Source organism: Zosterops lateralis, assembly GCF_965231275.1.
Source record: "Zosterops lateralis genome assembly, chromosome: 8".
In the NCBI taxonomy this organism is placed as follows: Eukaryota; Metazoa; Chordata; class Aves; order Passeriformes; family Zosteropidae; genus Zosterops; species Zosterops lateralis.
Window position 1 is genome coordinate 18,549,330 of NC_139768.1, and position 16,812 is coordinate 18,566,141.

The 16,812-nt window shown below is 49.4% G+C and overlaps 1 protein-coding gene across 1 annotated transcript; it reads left to right on the forward strand.

Moving 5' to 3' along the window:
• The first annotated feature begins 6,756 nt into the window (after window positions 1–6,756).
• DUSP5 (dual specificity phosphatase 5) lies at window positions 6,757–16,350 on the forward strand. The gene is made up of 4 exons (XM_083867033.1): window positions 6,757–7,147; window positions 11,204–11,346; window positions 12,731–12,950; window positions 14,743–16,350. Exons 1-4 carry the CDS (start codon window positions 6,763–6,765, stop codon window positions 15,141–15,143), a joined length of 1,149 nt encoding a protein of 382 aa, XP_083723159.1. The 5' UTR covers window positions 6,757–6,762; the 3' UTR covers window positions 15,144–16,350.
• The last annotated feature ends 462 nt before the right edge of the window (window positions 16,351–16,812 follow it).

The following is a 16,812-nucleotide window of genomic DNA, read 5'->3' on the forward strand; positions in this document are numbered from 1 at the left end:
ATTCTTAATAAACCTGGAAATCCCCCTTTTAAATTTGATACACTGGCCTCTTCCAGACTCCCAAGCTTCAGGGAGGAAGTAATAGGAAGTGAGATTAAATGGGCTCAAAGCTGAAAGATCAGAGGACTGAGGATCCAAGCCCTGCTTGCTGGGTGCAGTTTGCACACTGATGAGCAAGGCAGTTTCTGGTGCAAGAGTTCCTGTGCAAGAGGCCCTTTGCCATAGCTGCAAAGGAAATCAGCTGTGTCACCCCATAGGCTCTTTTCTGTCAGTAGGAAACTGTGGTGAAGGTTCATATTATAAGCAGCAACATTGTATTGGCAAGGGTTTCCAATACAAAGTTGACTTAAAAGAATCCAAGGTGCTGCAGTGGTACAACTGTCTGTTTGATAATACCCATACAAGTTATTGCTCATGTCTTGCTGGTCTCAGATCCTGTTCTTCCTACAGGACAGGGGTGAGCAAAAGCATGGCAGGTATCATCCATTATTTTTAACTCTCCTGTTTTTAAAGGAACAGCATTGTTGCTGGTATTTACTTCAATTTTACATTACCTTAAGTATGATACCCTCTTACTCTGCCTGTGAAATACAGGGGTGGAATGTAGTGCTACTCGCACAAAATACTTTGGTGCAAAGAAAATTGTAATGGCCCCAAAGTGATGGGGGAGGTTTATTTTATCAAGATGCTCAAGTGAGCTATGCCATCAAAAGGATACAAAGTCGGAGCCACATCCTGCCAGCTTGGCTAATCCATAAAAGAGCTTTCAGTGTTTTCCCTCAGAGTAACAGCTTTAAATTTTAATAAGCTGTAGTGTACTTTCACCGGATGTAATAAGCTGATACAAAGTTTAAATGGGGTTAAGTAAGTAGGAACCTAGGAGAAAGGAACATAAAAGATGTAAATTATTTCCTTTCTTTTACAAGTTTATTTCACTGGGTTTATTTTGGGGAAAAAAATCATTCATATTATTTTTTTTTGTTGTTCTCTGGATGATTCAGTGTCAGAAGAGGAAGACAATACTTGAAGTAACCATATAGCAACTTGAGCAGAGAGGACACTCAGTAAAAAGAAATAAATTTATCAAGTTATTAATTCAGGTTACTTTGCCATTTAATTTTAGAACAGTTGCCAAGTCACAGGCATGTGTTCCTAAACGTGACCCACATAATCCTGTAAAACAGGGATTTGTATGAGACTCCTTGAAAAGTACATCCTTATGTACCCCAAGGCAGGATGGATTCTGTGTAAGTCTTTCTGGACAGAGATTTGTTGAGCCCATTCCTGGAGCCCTCAGCCATGGAGAACCACAGCCACAGGGAGCGACCCCAGCTCTGGCACTCAGTCTCCTTGCTCCTCCAGCAGCTCTTCTGTCTTCCCTGTAAGCCCATTACCTGTGTTACTGCTGGGAAAGGCAAGCTCTGCTTTATCTGCTTCCTCTCCACAGCTCTGTGTGGCCACAGCCTCCTCCAGCCCACTGGCTCCAGCTGCTTCCCCTTTCCCCAGAGCTGCCTTCTGGACACCCTAAGCAGACCCAAATAGCACCCAGAAACATCAGCTAGGGTGGTGTCTGGAGGGCAGGCCAAAGCCAAGATCACTCTATGTGTCTTTTCTGTTTGCAAAGGTGGGGTAAAGAGCTTTTTGGGCATGGGATGTGCAATGCCATGCTTGTGCTGGAGTAAGTGAGGTGGTTTGTAGTCTGCACCATGACCCACTGGTTGCCCTGTCCTGACTGTGTCATGCCTGACGATCCCTGAAAACAAGCAGGGGCTGTAGGGTGGGAATTTTTCTTGTTACTGGCAGTGCTATAGATGACAGAGGCGTATGGGGTTTTACTGAGTGTTTGTTTGCTTATATCTGTGTAGCCTACTGAAATGGCTCCAAAACATTCTCAGCTAAAAGCATGAGCTGTTCCATTTTGAGCTTAAAAAGTCATTTCTGTACCCAGGAGCTGTACTCATTCTTGGTGGAGTGGGCATAGTAACACACACTGTGCAGTGGATTATACTTATGTGATTATAGCCTCTAGGCAACAACCTGGTGCTTAAGAAATGAGTCAGTCAGAAGGACCAAGGCAGAGGGAATCAGATTCAGCGACGATAAGATTTGCTTCCAAAAGATCTGGACAGAAGTATACAGCATTCCTTTAAGATATGCTTGTCCTAATAGCCCATTAAACAGCATATGTAGGAATATTTTATGTCACTTGGTGTCTCACAACAGTCTAAAGAAGCAATAATGACAAGGACTTGCAGTATGACAGGTTGGTTGGGTACAGAAAGGCAGGAATAGCTGGGAGACGTGAGAAAGCCCAGCCAGGCTGGTGATGGCTGTGTTAGTGCAGGGAGATCTGCCAGTGCAGAATAGGAGCAGGTTCCTGGGAAATACATCCAGGAAAAGGGAAGAGACAGGATGAGAAGGCAAGAAATGCATGTGGGGAAACAGTGACAGGAAGAGAAAAGAACAAATGAGAACTGGCAATTTGATAAAAGAACAAAAGGGCTTTGTCTCACATTAAAGGCAGCTAACTACAGAAATCATTTTCCCATGTAAGCAATTACTGCAGCTACCCCAGGGATAGTATGTGGTTGAAAATGGAAAGACGGGTTCTTTACATTCATAACTGGGTCTGGCAAATGCTCCATCAATATGGCTCACAATGCTGTGGGTCATATCAGGCAAGCAGAGAAACTGAAATTTGATTGTGCAGATAGATGGATTCCCTGTTTTAAAAGTCATCTTCCATCTGTATGCAGGGTTAAGCCACCAGCTAGTGGAACAGAAAGAACAGAGGCTTCTAAAAGGTGGCAGGAGGTTTGGTTCATTCCTCTTTCACCCCTGACTGTAGCTGTTGACAGCAGCTTACAGCAGTCAGTGCAGTCACAGTCACGTAGGCATGAGTCAGGTAAAACTCAGACTAAGACTGAGATTTCCTTTCAGCCTTATTTTCAGAAATGCTGAGTGCAGGCAACTCCTGTCTGTGTCTGATCGTGCTTTTCACCCTGTAGAATCAGCTTTTGCAACAGGTGTTCTGTTGAGACTGAGAGAAATTTGTAATGAGATGAATAATCATGATCTGATCTTAGATCCTAGACTTTGTCTCATGAGTGACCAAGTCATGACAACAATAAGGTCTCAGTCTGACAATCTCCAGTTGCCACTGCTCAGCTGACCTTAGTCCTGGGTATAACTTTAAAAGTGTCTTGCAGCTCTGCATTTACCAGCACAAATCTATGTCACTGCTTGTCCTGTAAGTGTTTTGACATCACCCACTCCAAAATTAGAAACTGATGATATGGAAGACTTAATAATGTTAACGAAATGCCAACCCATCTTCTCTGCTGCCTTGTGTTATGCTTTGTTCATCTGAGGAATTTCTTGCATTTCACAACCAACAGGAGAATGTGGGTTCAGGATTGCTCCCTAGCAGGGATATGATGCAGCTCAAGCCCCAGACTAGGGCTCCATAGCATTTAGGTTACTCTCTATAACACCTCCCTGACCTGCCTCCTTTATGATCTTTGGTCTGCCTTCTCCTCAGTCTCCTTTCCAGGAGCTTTCTGGCTTTCTCTCACCTTTGGTCTTGCTGAGGTTTGGTCTTACCTCTTCGGAGTTATCAGCACATTTATAACATCCAGAACAGGGTATCCCATGTCTCAACTGAGGCAAGTCAAGCCCCAGAAACTTGGCTGAGCCTGTCTCTTTTGCTTCCCAAGAAATGGTATTCATTTATTCATATGAGCCTCCTTTTAAAGCTCGTTTTGAGTTTTATTCTCTCCAAAAGGCAGTTTTTACTCCTGGGCAATACCTTCTGGATGCTGTTCCCTGGGGTGGAGGTCCAGTCGAACCCCTCGGGTGACCATTGCCCAGCTGCAGGGAGAAAGTTTCCCTTTGCAGCACTGCGAACAGGCAGAAACAAAGAGCCCGGAGGAGGTGGGGAGGGGAGAAGGGAAGAACGAGCTAGGTTAGGGGAAACACAGCCTGGAAGAAAAGGAAAGGACCAGCTGATCTGAAAGTCCCGATAAAAGCCCAAGACAAAGGCCGAAAGAGCCTGGGAGGTTATAGGGGGAAGCGGGAGGAGGAGCAGAGAGATGCAGCAGAACCTAAGTGGGAATGATGTAAAATGCTGCGGGGAGGAGGGGAGTTTCCTATCTAAAGAAGAGAGTGGTTTAATTTACTCAACCACTTCCATTTACAGGAATCGAGGTCCTTCCTTTCTTCTGACTGGGAGCAGCCAACAAATGAAGGAGCTGCTCCAGTAAGAAAAAGTATCCATGTCTATTCCACAGCCCTGACAGCATCAGCCCCGATTGCTCATCTGTTTCCAAGCACAACTGAGACATTTTGCTGGTGGGCAGAGAAGTCAGGGACACTGCATCCAGCACCCTGCAGCGGAGGAAGCATTAGTACTGCTGTTGTTAGCCTTGTTATTTTCTCCTAATAAAAAGGTGGTCATGACTCACTCCATTAAGAAACAAAAGCAGAGCTGTAATCTACTGAAAGGCAGTTGTTTGGATGCTCAGCATTAGGCGTGTAAAAGGAGGAAGGTCAGCTGCAGGTCAGGTCTGGTGATATACACCCTGCCACCAGCACGGCCCAAACTTCAGGTACTCTCCTGAGAATTGATTTTTTGGGCTGCAGTAATTTTCCCCAGCATCAGAGGTATCACTTTAGGCAGGAGTGTGGAGGGAGGAAAACCTCTCTTTCTCACCCCTTCACATTTCAGATGGGTTTCCTGAGAGGAAATGATACTGTGACTGTGCTGGCCCCCTCCTTCCTCTCGGGAGGGAGGAGCACACCCGCATCTGCTCACAGCACCTCTTCCCCTCCCTATGCCCCACTGGGACCAGTTTGCCAGCTGAGCTGTCAGTGGGGTCTGAGTCCCGAGGGAAGCAGGCTGCTTCCCAGGGAGGAAGTGGTGGCCCCTGAAGCTGGGCACTGGGAGGCAGGAAAGGCAGGTTGTGTTCAGGTGATGTGGAGGTTTCCTGTCTGAGCAGGACTAGGTCACAGCACCCCTGGCTATGCCAGGTTTCCCATCTAGTCCATGTGAAAGTTTTTGGCACAGTTGTGGTGATCCAGTTGTGACAGGAACCGTGCTGGCACGTGGGTCTCACCCAGCCATGTGGGTCACCATGCCCAGCTGCCTCCCAGGGTGGCTGCAGGGAAGGGGAAGGAGCCAGGCTGCCTGATGGCAGTGGCCAGGTGAAGACAACACCCACGCTGAGATGTGCTGTGAACATCTGCCCCTACCCACAAGTACTTCTATTTTTGTTCCATCTCATACCCTGGCTGACTCAGAGGAGAGGAGCGGAGGGGGGGGGGGGGGTCAGGTTAGAAGGAGCCAGATGGGAGGTCTGTAGGGCCATTGAAAGAGGAAGAGGAGGAGGAGTTGCTTCAAAACCAGTAGTTGCCATTCTTTCAATCAGCTTGAACGTTTTCTTTGCACAGCCTCTTTCATGCTTCTCTGTTTCAGCTGCAGGCAATTTGAGGCAGGGATGGCACTTCCTGCCTGCTGTTGAGGTGAGCATTCTTTCAGGGCACCATCAGAATAAATGACACCCTGCTCTTAGATAGCTCCACTGTCATCTGCCCGGGTTGTAATGAGCTTGACTAGAGTTCATCCTTTTGCTTTACTTCTTCTAGGAATTTCAACTCATTGTTTAATCTCGTTACAAAATTATCTACAATGAAAGGGCAAGTGCCAAATTTCCCAATTCCTGTCCATCTTAGTGTCATGACTTCTGGGCACAGGCACAGTCAGCAGTCTGTGGTGTAAGTCTTGCAAGCCCTTGAGACACAGTCTTGCAGCTACAGGGAAAGGGGCCCTCCCCCCAAACAGCCAGACCACCAGTTTTTGTGTTCCAGGTGCCCCTCTCATCCTTGTTCCCATTGCTTCAGGGCATTTACTTATTTTGCAGAAATGTCACATCCTTGCTTTGTCCCAGTCCATTTCTCTTTGTTTGTTCCTTAGGCTGTAAACCTTGGGCTAAGTGATAGCCTGCTCGGGGCTGTTCCCCGGGCAGTTCTCGCTGGTCACTTGGTTGCTGAAGCTGCCTTAATGCAAACCATGGCCTAAGCAGGGGACCCAGCTCTTTCCGGGGGGATCTAGGAGCAGGCAGCTCCCATCCCGTGAGCAGCAGAGCTCTTGCAGGCAGACCTGCCTGGGCTCGGGCTTTTCTGGGGGTGAGGTTACACAGTGAGGGGGGAGTAAAGGGAACTGAAACTCCATTCGCAACCTCGTGCGAGAAGCCTGCCCCAGTGCTGCCCTTCCTTCCTTCCTCCCTCCCTTCCCTCCTTCTCCTCCACCCCCCGGCACGCTTCTCCACTCTCCTGACGCGCTGGGGAGGAGGCGGGGGTGATGTCGGGATGAGCCTCAGCCGATGAGTGGGGAATTTTTGCAGCGTTTTTCAGCTTCCTCTGTTTCCGATGCTGACCTACCGCCGCCAGGGAGGGAGGGAGGGAGGGAGGGGATCCCCGCCAGGGGGCGGCGCGCGGGGCGGGGGATGTCCATGTTTGGGAGGCGGGCGCGTCACTCCCCTTATATGGGCAGTGTCGTCACAGCCCGGCCTCCCATTCATATAAATGCCCGGCGGCGCCGGCCGGGATTCCCTGCCCGGGCTCGGTGCGGCCCCGCGCTGCCTTCGTCCCTCCCGTCCCGTCCCGTCCCGTCCCATCGCCCCCGGCCCCGCGCTAGCGCCGGGCACGCTCCTGCCGCTTTCTGCGCTCCTGCCCCGGCTGCGGCGGGCGCGACCCTCGGCCGGCATGAAAGTCACGTCCCTCGACTGCCGCCAGCTGCGGAAGCTGCTGCGGAAGGAGCCCTCCCGCTGCCTGGTGCTGGACTGCCGGCCCTACCTGTCCTACTCGGCCTCCTGCCTCCGCGGCTCGCTCAACGTCAACCTCAACTCGGTGGTGATGCGGCGGGCCCGCGGCGGGGCCGTGCCGCTGCACTTCGTGGTGCCCGACGCGGCGGCCCGGGCCCGGCTGCTGCTGCGCGCCGAGGAGCCCGCCCGCCTGGCCGCCGTGGTGGTGCTGGACCAGGACACGGGCCACTGGCAGAAGCTGAAGAAGGACAGCACGGCGCAGATCGTCCTCAACGCCCTGCTCTCCAGCCTGCCCGAGGCCGGCGCCAGGGTCTGTTTCCTGAAAGGTGAGAGGGGTCGCGGGGACTCGGGGGACGGGGGGACAGCGGTGCCATCAAAGCTCCCCTGGCTGGGGGACAGCGGTGCCATCAAAGCTCCCCTGGCTGGGGGACAGCGGTGCCATCAAAGCTCCCCTGGCTGGCGGCGGCCCCGAGGTGCTCCCTCTCCTTCGCCCTGCAGTGAACCTGATTATTGGTGGAGGGCGGGGAGGTAACACCGGGATTTTGTTTCTTTTCCACCTACTGGAAATAAATCCCGGATGGGCTCTGCGGGCTGAGCCGAAATGCCTTTCCGCTCACCCCCGCCACGCGTTTAAGAGGCTGAGGGGAAAGCAGGAAATATCAGTAAAGAACAGCAAAAGTTGCAGGTTATCAAAGGGGGGAGGCACCGACGCTGCGTGGGGAACAAAATCAGCCCTGCGGGTACGAGAGAGACGAGGCCGCCGCTACTCGCCCCCCGCTCGGTGACACGGGGACCCCAAACTCGGGGAGCGAGGGCGGAGAGGTTTCTCTCCGTCGGGCACGTTGGCGCTGACAGGGGAAACCTGGAGCCGAAACTCCGGGCCACGTCGGGGGACAGAAATATCTCCTCCCCTCACGTGTATTACAGCCCTTCGATTGCGGTTCTTTGTTTTCCTTCCGTGTAACCTGGGCTAATAAAACGATAAATAGCACAGCGAGCATAGCAGCCCGCCCTTTCCCCGTCCTTTGTCCTTCTGCCCTCTCTGTTCTCTCAGCGCAGCCCCCGGTGGCCGGGCGGGGCTCTCCCGCCCCAGCCCCGCACACGCGGCGGCCCCACGCCGAGACTGGAGATTCCAAAATCCCCCTCGCCACATCGGGAGGCCATAAAAGGGAGGGGAAAACCAGGCGATGTTTCTTGAATAAAGCCTGCCCCTGTGTTCTAGTGGGCCAGGGTTAATTCACTTGTAATAAACCTTTTATCACTAGTTTTTGTCCCGGTGTACCCCCTTTTTGCCTTGTGTATGACCTTTTGCCGGGACAGAGGCATCTTCAGCCTGGCACCGAGGTCCCCGGTGTTTGTCAGCACCCTGGTTCTGTCCAGCCACTGTCAGCCTTTGCTGGATCTGACAGACACCTCAAAAGCACAAATTCTGCTGCTGGAGGGTAGAGATACTGGCACTGTGTCATTCAAATCCTTAGGGACTAAAACTAAACTAGAGATGAAGAAATATCTTCAGGGTCACGGTGGGAAGTCTGCGGTAAACTAGAGGGTGAATTAAGCTCTGCTGACTCTCAAACTGCTTGTTTGGCCACAAGATCATCCTTTCCTCCTCATGTACCAGCCCCACACTTAGAAGTGGTGACTGTGGCTGTGGGCATTTTATCTGGGGGTTAGTGTAGGCTCTGCTTTGTGCATCTTGTGAATTGTGAAGTGTGTTACCTTGAAAGCCTGTTGATTTGAGGATATTTCCTCTCAGTGTATGAGAATATTTCCTGCTTTTCCTGCTGCAGTTTCCTTTTGCTGGAAGTGCTCGGGGCTGCAGGTTCAGGCCCATGACTCAGTGGGCAGCACTTGTGATTCACTGGGGGCACAGACCCCAGGAAGCTGATGTGGCCTGGGGGAAGATCCTTGGAACACTGGGGACATAAATCACTCTGGAACACTGGGTTCTGCTCAGGAGAAAGGGCCCTTTGGAGGCCTCCGCTACCAACTTTGCAAATAATAGGCTGTAAAACCACCAGGAAAAATCCTCCTTGAGGTTTCCCCTTATATTCCTGTTCTTCCTGGGCGTGGAGAGCTGGGAGGATGTGTTGGCTACTTGAGTGCTAAGGGGGTCTGGCAATAAGATATGAGGAGGTCATGAAGACCACTAGGTCATCAGGATCTGAGGGTCTGGTCCCAGAGAGAGCAGCTGCGACCGAGTCATTGCATGCCAGACCCTGTTCACTACGTTGCTTTCTGGCTTGCAGGGTCACATCTTTCATCTGTGTAGGTGCAGTTTAACTCTGGGTGAGCTCAGCCCCAGCACGGTGAGAGTGGTTGTGTGTCAGGGAAAAAGAAAGATAAAATAACGGTTCCTCCCTTGGTGCTGATAACGATTCTATTACTTATTGATTAAAACGGAAGTGCAGCTCAGCTCTCCATGATGAGCAACTGAGTATTTGCAGAAATGACCTCAGGGAAGGTAGGTTGAGTGGGGAGGGGGAAGAGAGGAGATTGCTGGAGGATGGGATGAGCAGATGACTCACTGTAAGAATGGCCTGCAAATATCCTGATCCCCAAGGCTTGTAATTAACTATTCACCAGCTGCATGTGTTAGCTGCCCCAAGAGACATGAGACATGCATGTCTGTTCCAACACACACTCAGGTTTGGCTCAAGCAGATATCTGTGTTCATTCAAGAGTAAAAACAACAACAACATAGGGCATAAATGGGGATCATTATATAAACTGGACATATTTTTCCTATGCGATGGCGGTGACTGGAGGGTTGAGGGAAGATAAGGTCAACTATGCAAAACAAGAGGATTTAAAAGTTCACCCCATGAAGAGCAGCTGGAGATCAGGGAACTCTGTAGAGCTTCTTGTGTTTGTTGTTTTTTCACACAGTGAGTTGCTAGGGATATCATTTTTTCAACCCAGTTGTTGCAGATATCATTTTATCCAACACCTCCCACCACCACCACGGTCACTCGGCTGCTTTGACCACTGCCTTACGCTGTGAGCTCTGGGATGAGCTGGCAGAATGTGCCCTGGGGGCAGGAGGAAGGGTGCAGGTGCTGAGTGCCCCTTTACTGTTAAGTCACTCTCCTGCTCTCTGTCATGGAAAACAGACTTCCATCACATTCAGTGGACTTTGAATCATGCTGGCCACTTGCAACAGGAGGACCCCACGGCAGGAATGAATAGGTGACAGTAGCACGTCATGAATTTGAGCACACATCTGCTCAAACATTGCAAACAGATGAGACACGGGCGTTGTGGGACTGTCCCAGGCAGCCCGGGCAGTGAGGCTGGTGGGGATCCTGCAGCTGGTCTGATCTTCAGCACTTCCCTTCTTTCAAAATCCTTCCTTGCACCCGAGCACCCACACCGACAGGGCTTATCAGGGTGAAACAGTTGCAGGTGAATAAATCACAACGGGAGGCTTTGCCTTGCAAGCCTTGTTTACTTGAGAACCACACTGAAGGATTATTGAATGTAACTGTCCACGAGCCATTCATTTCTGCCCTGAGAAAGCACAGGTGGCAGACATGCAGCACACCACTGACGTTTCCAGGTGCTTCTGCTACCTGACTTATTCAGGTTCATTTTGGAGAGGATGTGCTTCCATGCAGAATATTCCCACCCTGGAAACAGGCAACAGTTTAGCTGACGACAAACTTTGAGTAACAATGTAATAATAGGATTAATTCCTTTTCATTAGCAGTGCACTGAATGAAACGAACGCAGTACTTAATCGTGCAGAATAGCTCATGTGGGGCTATTCAGTTGTCAAATGCTGTCACAGGATTTCATTAAGTTTTATAGCTGTTATTTAGTAGATTGGTTTCAGTGGGACCATCTTCATTACTTCACTGTCTCATGCATTGTGGTGATTAATGAGACAGATGCAAGCATCCCCCTCTTGTGTTTGTGTCCATTTAAAAATGTAAATACAATATTTTGTGTGTTGTTACAGTGTCTATATTAATAACAGGTTTAGAAAAGAGGATTCCTGAGTACAGAAATCTCTGCCTCAAATGCTGGAATTAGTGCTGATGTATAGAACCTGAGGGGAGGGAGTTTAGTCCCCTCTCTACAGGAGTTAATGTTTGCTAGAGTCAACAGAATTACATTTGCTAACAGCTTTAGTCTGGATTCCCTGGGTTTTGGCAAGTTAATAATTGTCAGTGGTATCAGAGATTTTTCCTTGGGTTGCCCAAAGTCTTTTAAGCAAACCTATTTTCCCAGAGCAACACTATCCTTCATTGACCCTCCCCTGGAGCTCATTGCTGGGCACTGCATTGCAAGCACTGGAGGTCCGTTTGTCCTTTGCTTGAATTAAACCAGTCCTTGAGAGGGCAAATACTCACATCTTCTTCTTTTTGTTGTTTCCCTAGGGGGATATGAAACCTTTAACTCTCAATATCCTGAGTGCTGCGTGAATGGAAAACTCATTTCCCCAGAGAAGACGGAGGCAGAGAGAAACCTTGCCAGCCACTGTGAGAAGCAGAGTGCCAACCACAAACCTGCTTACGACCAGGTGTGTGTTATGGCTGTGGTGGGTCACCCTTGAGATTTCTCCCTGCTGCCACCAGGCTCTGTTGGAGACTGGCAGGGTGTCAGTGGCCCTGGTGCTGCTGTGGGCTGTCAATAAGTTGTTGCAGTCCAGCCTGTGTGCTGAATAAGTTGCCCTTGTGTGCTGCTGATCAGCATCACCTCCACCTGGCTTCAAAATTAGGCAACAGAAGGAGGGAAAACACCGTATCTAGCCCCAAAACTGTATTTATGAACTGTCTTATCACACACCCAGACACCATGAGCCATCAGCAGCTCACACCACCACAGGCAGAGAATGGGCAGGGAAGAGGCTGCCAGAGTGTCACTTCTCCAGCAGAAAAAGGAGCACATTTTGCCCATGACTCCTCTGATATCCCAGGAGGGATTTGAGGCTGGCAAGGGGCCAGCACCTCTGAGAAGAGAGGCCCACCACTGGACTGGGGAAGTGGGGTTTCCACAGAGGAAGTCATCATGTGCCCACCCAGCCCGGGGGTTCTGTGTGCTCCGAGATGTCACCCTGCGGTCAGGACACTTCCGCCGGGGCGTGCATTTCCTGCTGCTATGGGGAGTCCCCTTGTGATGCCTCTGTGCTCTCCTGGGAGCACCTCCCACACCAGGCCTCCTCCTGCCACCTTGGCTGCCTGCCACCTGTCCCTGATGCATGGGAACCCACCGTGTGGGCAGTTCAGGGGGAGTGGAAAGGCAGTTTCTTGCAGCTGGGGGGCGGCAGCAGCTCCTGTGCATCATGGAAAGTTACCTGCCAGCTCAGAAAGTGGTGTCAGATGGTGGCTTTTCTTCCGCCATCTCGTCATCCAGCCTTTGCTCGTGCTGAGGAGGGAGGAACTGAGTTGACGTCTCAGGGTGGGTGACACAGCAGGGGCTGTGCTCCAGAGAGGTGTGGGGTGAAGGAGGATGGGTGGGGAGCCTATGTCCAATTATTTTGCTTTGTTTCACTTTTGGAGATGTGACCAGAGGGGCTAAGCCCTGGCTGAGCCAAAGCAGCCTCTTCCTCTGTCCTGGGTGTGGCTCCTGCCTTGCCCCTATTTCGGTAAAGCCTCAGTGGGAATGGGCCCTATGTATGAAAGCACTTGGGGTGCACTGCAAGGGGCAGCACTTCAGAGAAAGCCACAAACATCCTGCACACGAAGGCTTGGGTCTGACTTTGTACTTTGCAGATGTGGACAAGAAAATGAAAATATTTCTTCTGCATGGGCTTTGTCAAGGGGCTGGTTCATTGGCCAGCAGCACTGGGGTCCAAAAAAAGCCAGAGAAGGAGGCAGCAGGCACCCACACGGGCTCTCTTGGTCATTCTTGGGTCTCAGGACTTTTGAAAAAAGAATTACATATTTCTGCTCCTTCTCTTCCAGGGTGGTCCAGTCGAAATCTTGCCTTTTCTCTACCTTGGTAGTGCCTATCATGCTTCCAAGTGTGAATTTCTTGCCAACCTGCACATCACAGCCCTACTAAATGTCTCCAGGAAAAGCTCAGAGTCCTTCAAAGACCAGTACTGCTACAAGTGGATCCCCGTGGAGGACAGTCACACAGCAGACATCAGCTCTCACTTCCAGGAAGCCATAGACTTCATTGGTAGGTACAAATGAACAAATTTTCAGATCTTTGTATATTTTTAACTCATTTAAAATGTAAATTCAATTAAATATTCATTTAATTAATTTAAAAATAAAATATACATCGAAGTCTACTGAATTTTGTGAAGAAAAAAAACCCCTGTTCTTTGGACTTGCATACCAGACTCAGTAACAGCCAGGTGAAGCAGAAACAGCTCATTGCCTTACTGTGCTGAGATATACCAAAGATGGGGTCTTAGAAATCCACTGTGCCCGCTTATCACAGAGTTCTTTCCATTCCTCTTTTTGATCATACTGGTATCTCACTCTTTAATCAAATACCCCAATGCAAAATAGTGAGGAGGCCGTTAGAAAAGTTGGTGCTTATTCCATTTCAAATCTTCCTGCGTTTGGCTGAGTGGGTGAGTGAACACCAGCTGTGCCAGGGAGCACAGGAGAGAGGATTCTCCATGAGAAGCACAAGATGTTTTGGTGGGGTGGAGAAGCCTGAGCCTGGGTGGAGATCATGTTTGAAATCGGTGCTGTTGCTCTCCAGGAATATTCAAGAGAGAAAGAGAATAAAACACAGTTATAGACTCACTGGACTCATTGCTCAGCTGAGTTTGAGTCCTTCAACAATGCAAGCAAAATTACAAAAACCTGACCTGAGGGTGCTCTCTGAGTCCTTCCCCTTCCTGGTAAGGGACACCTCACACCTTTCAGGGAAATTATAATTTATGGCATCTTTCTGTCCTATCCTCAACCCCTTCTGATAGATGTCGAGTCACTTGGAAATTTCCCAGATTTTGAGGATGACTTTAATTTTCACTTTCTTTTAAAACTGGGTATGTGGTGTAGATGCTGGGGATGACTCAAATCCATGTCTTCCTTATTTTGTGCAGTAGCTAAATATAACTGGTCGTGGTGGCAGTCCTCTGGCAGACAATTGAAGGCAAGCAAATGATAATTTCCTCAGCTCTGTGTGTTTCCCTGAGCACTACACTCACAGTTATCCACAAATTGGAGCTTGAACATGTTGCTCGAGGCAATAGAGCAGAGAAAATTCTATTTTTTGAACAGTGTTTTTGTGTGGAAAGGGCTTATTTTAAGCACCTTCTCTTTAATCTAATAACAATCATTATGTTGTGTGAGTAACCACAGTGGCTCCTGTTGTGTAAAATGGGTGCTTTGCATAAGCCTTTTATATCCTGACTTAAGTCCAAGCATCCTTTAACCAGGCTGTAATTAGCAACTGCCTACCAGTCTTGTGTGCTTTGTGGTGAGGCCCCAGGGACTGAGCTCAGCCTCTCCACCCAAGGGTACCTCCTGGTACTGCTGTTTGCTACCAACTGGCCAAGCAGAGAGTTAGGATTTTGAAGAAAAATCCTGTTTTTCTAGCAAAGATGATGAGAGCCCCTGCAATTTTTGAGTGACCAGGTAGTGGGAGAGCTGGCCAGGCTGAGCTTCACACAACATTTTGAGCTGCAGGCAGAGAAATGCAGGTACAGCATTGCCTGCATCACAGTGTTCTTCAGTGTCAGTTGTTCCAAAAGAGAAGTAGGCACACGGAAGGAGACTGGGATGGAGTTTCCTAAGAAATGCAAAAAGAACCGAATCAGGACCCACAGATTCTGAAACTAAGCTCAGGTCTGTCACAAGCTGGATTTTGTCTTTTCATCTCCGTGTCACTCTTAGTACCCAAGAGAAGAGCAAGCCTCTCCTTGCTGGCTGTGTCCCCCCAGCCCTGGGTGTGTCACAGAGTCCTCTCCCTGCCCAACACCCCCTGATGTCTGCGATGGCTTTCCCCCCAGATTACATCCGGAGGAGCGGCGGGAAGATCCTGGTGCACTGCGAGGCAGGGATCTCGCGCTCCCCCACCATCTGCATGGCCTATCTCATGAAGACAAAGCGCCTGCGCCTGGACGAGGCCTTCGATTACATCAAGCAGCGCCGGAGCCTCATCTCACCCAACTTCGGCTTCATGGGCCAGTTGCTGCAGTACGAGTCAGAGATCTTGTCTTCCACCCCCAGCCCCCCCGTGGCCTCCTGCAAAAGAGAAGCTGCGTCTTTCTTTGCGGAGGAACTGACTTTAGGCAAAAACTTTGAGGGCTCGTGCTTTGCCTTTCCTACCTCAGTGTTGAGCTCTGTGCCCATCCACTCTCCCGTCCACCAGCTGAAGCTCAGCCCCATGACGGCATCTTCGTCCTGCTGAGCACCGTGGGGAGCCCGGAGCTGGTCTGGTCCTGATCCAAACTGTGATCCCCGACACGAACATTTCATGAATGTGCAATAGAGAAACTTCATCCACTTACTCTGAGATGGAGTGGTTGTCATGGGTCATACTTCCCATATGCTGTGACTGTAAGATGCAAGTGGTCTAAGCATGGCAGGTTTTCTGAACTTTTATTGTCCTTTTTTTAAAAAAATACAAAGTGCTTTTTCAGGGTTTTAACCATACAACGTGCACCCACTACTGTATTTCCAGATTCCTGGGGAACAATGAGAAATCCATTTAGTATGTTCTCAGTTCCCATCTCCTTCCAATCTTATTTTTGAAAAGACCCTTATTTAAAGTTTCAAGCAATAAGCAGCAGCAGGGAAGCAAGCAAAGTGAAAAGCACTACCTTTACAACCACAGAGGTGGTGGGAGTGAATATTTGTTCAAATCTTTCTCTGGCTTTCCTCCACCCTTCTTCTGTGTCATGTTTCAGGTAGTAAAGGGCTGGAGCGGGGAGAGGGAGTGCCTTTCCCAGGACACTTGCACAACCAGGTGAAAATCCCCTCTCGTGCTCCGGCCTCTGAAGTGTCAGGTATTGTCCACAGTGTAACTGGATACCAACCCCGACTGGTGGGTCCATTCAGGTGTGGCATTTCCTGTACTTCTGTATTTGCCTTTGTACTGGATGTGCTTTTAAGTAAAGCAGGGACTTAACATCTATCAGCTACCCTGCTGAGCTATTATCCTCCCATCTGTTATTTAAGAACAGCCCTAGAATACTTGAATGTCTCCACAATTCTCATCACATCCACTTCCCATCAGATAACACTGTAAAACACTGTAACTGCTGGACTTCACACCAAAAAAAAACTGACAAGCTTTTAGCTCCAAGACAACTTTTTCTCCATCCCTTCCCAAATGTTCCCATTGTGTATCGTGCGTGATCAAGTGGTCTTTTTCAGTGTTATGTGACTTGCTTAGAGTGTGTGGTCACCTCTAGTCAGCCTTTGTCCAGGAAAAATTATTTGTCTTGCTCACATTGGCTTCTGTGTCCACAGGGAGTTCAGAATGAGTGTCTCTGTCTGTTGACCTTTTTAATACTTTTTAATATGTAATATGTATGGGAAATGGCAATAATTTCCAGGAGATCTCGTGAATGTGAAAGAAAACCTGCAATGGTTTTTATGGTGTGTAAAAAATAATAAAGGAAAATAATGCCAGGAAAATGAAGCTGTTTGTTTTACTTGGAGTGATCTGCGAGAGTGCTTTGGGAGAGCTTGGTGGCAGGAGAGGTCACCTGAGAAAAACACCCTGGTGTAAAAGTGAAGTAAGAAGGTAGCAGAGATGGGAAAGTACCACTGTGCTGTGTGCTGAAAAGCCACCAAGGTGCCTCACTACAGAGGTGAGAAGGTGAGGGGGAGGATTGTTTTAAACAGAATGACATGAGTCACAGTGGCGTCACTTCCCAGCAGCCCGGCAGGCACTTCTGTTTTGATTCATGCATGTTTTATATAAGATTTACCATCTCGCTGGAGATGAAAATCTGAACTAGGCACAGCCCCCACTTCCTTCCAACCCATGACAAGAGATGCTACATGATGCTACCAACCCTGGTCCTTAGAGCAAAGCCTCTGTGTGACACACAGCACCTCTGGGTGCCAGG

What these genes read in the sequence shown, in the direction of transcription:
- DUSP5 (XM_083867033.1), top strand. Translation starts at nt 6,763, where the DNA reads ATGAAAGTCACGTCCCTCGACTGCCGCCAGCTGCGGAAGCTGCTGCGG. An exon ending in ACAAACCTGCTTACGACCAG is followed by an intron (nt 11,347 to 12,730) that starts GTGTGTGTTATG and finishes CTTCTCTTCCAG; the next exon opens with GGTGGTCCAGTCGAAATCTT. An exon ending in GGAAGCCATAGACTTCATTG is followed by an intron (nt 12,951 to 14,742) that starts GTAGGTACAAAT and finishes CTTTCCCCCCAG; the next exon opens with ATTACATCCGGAGGAGCGGC.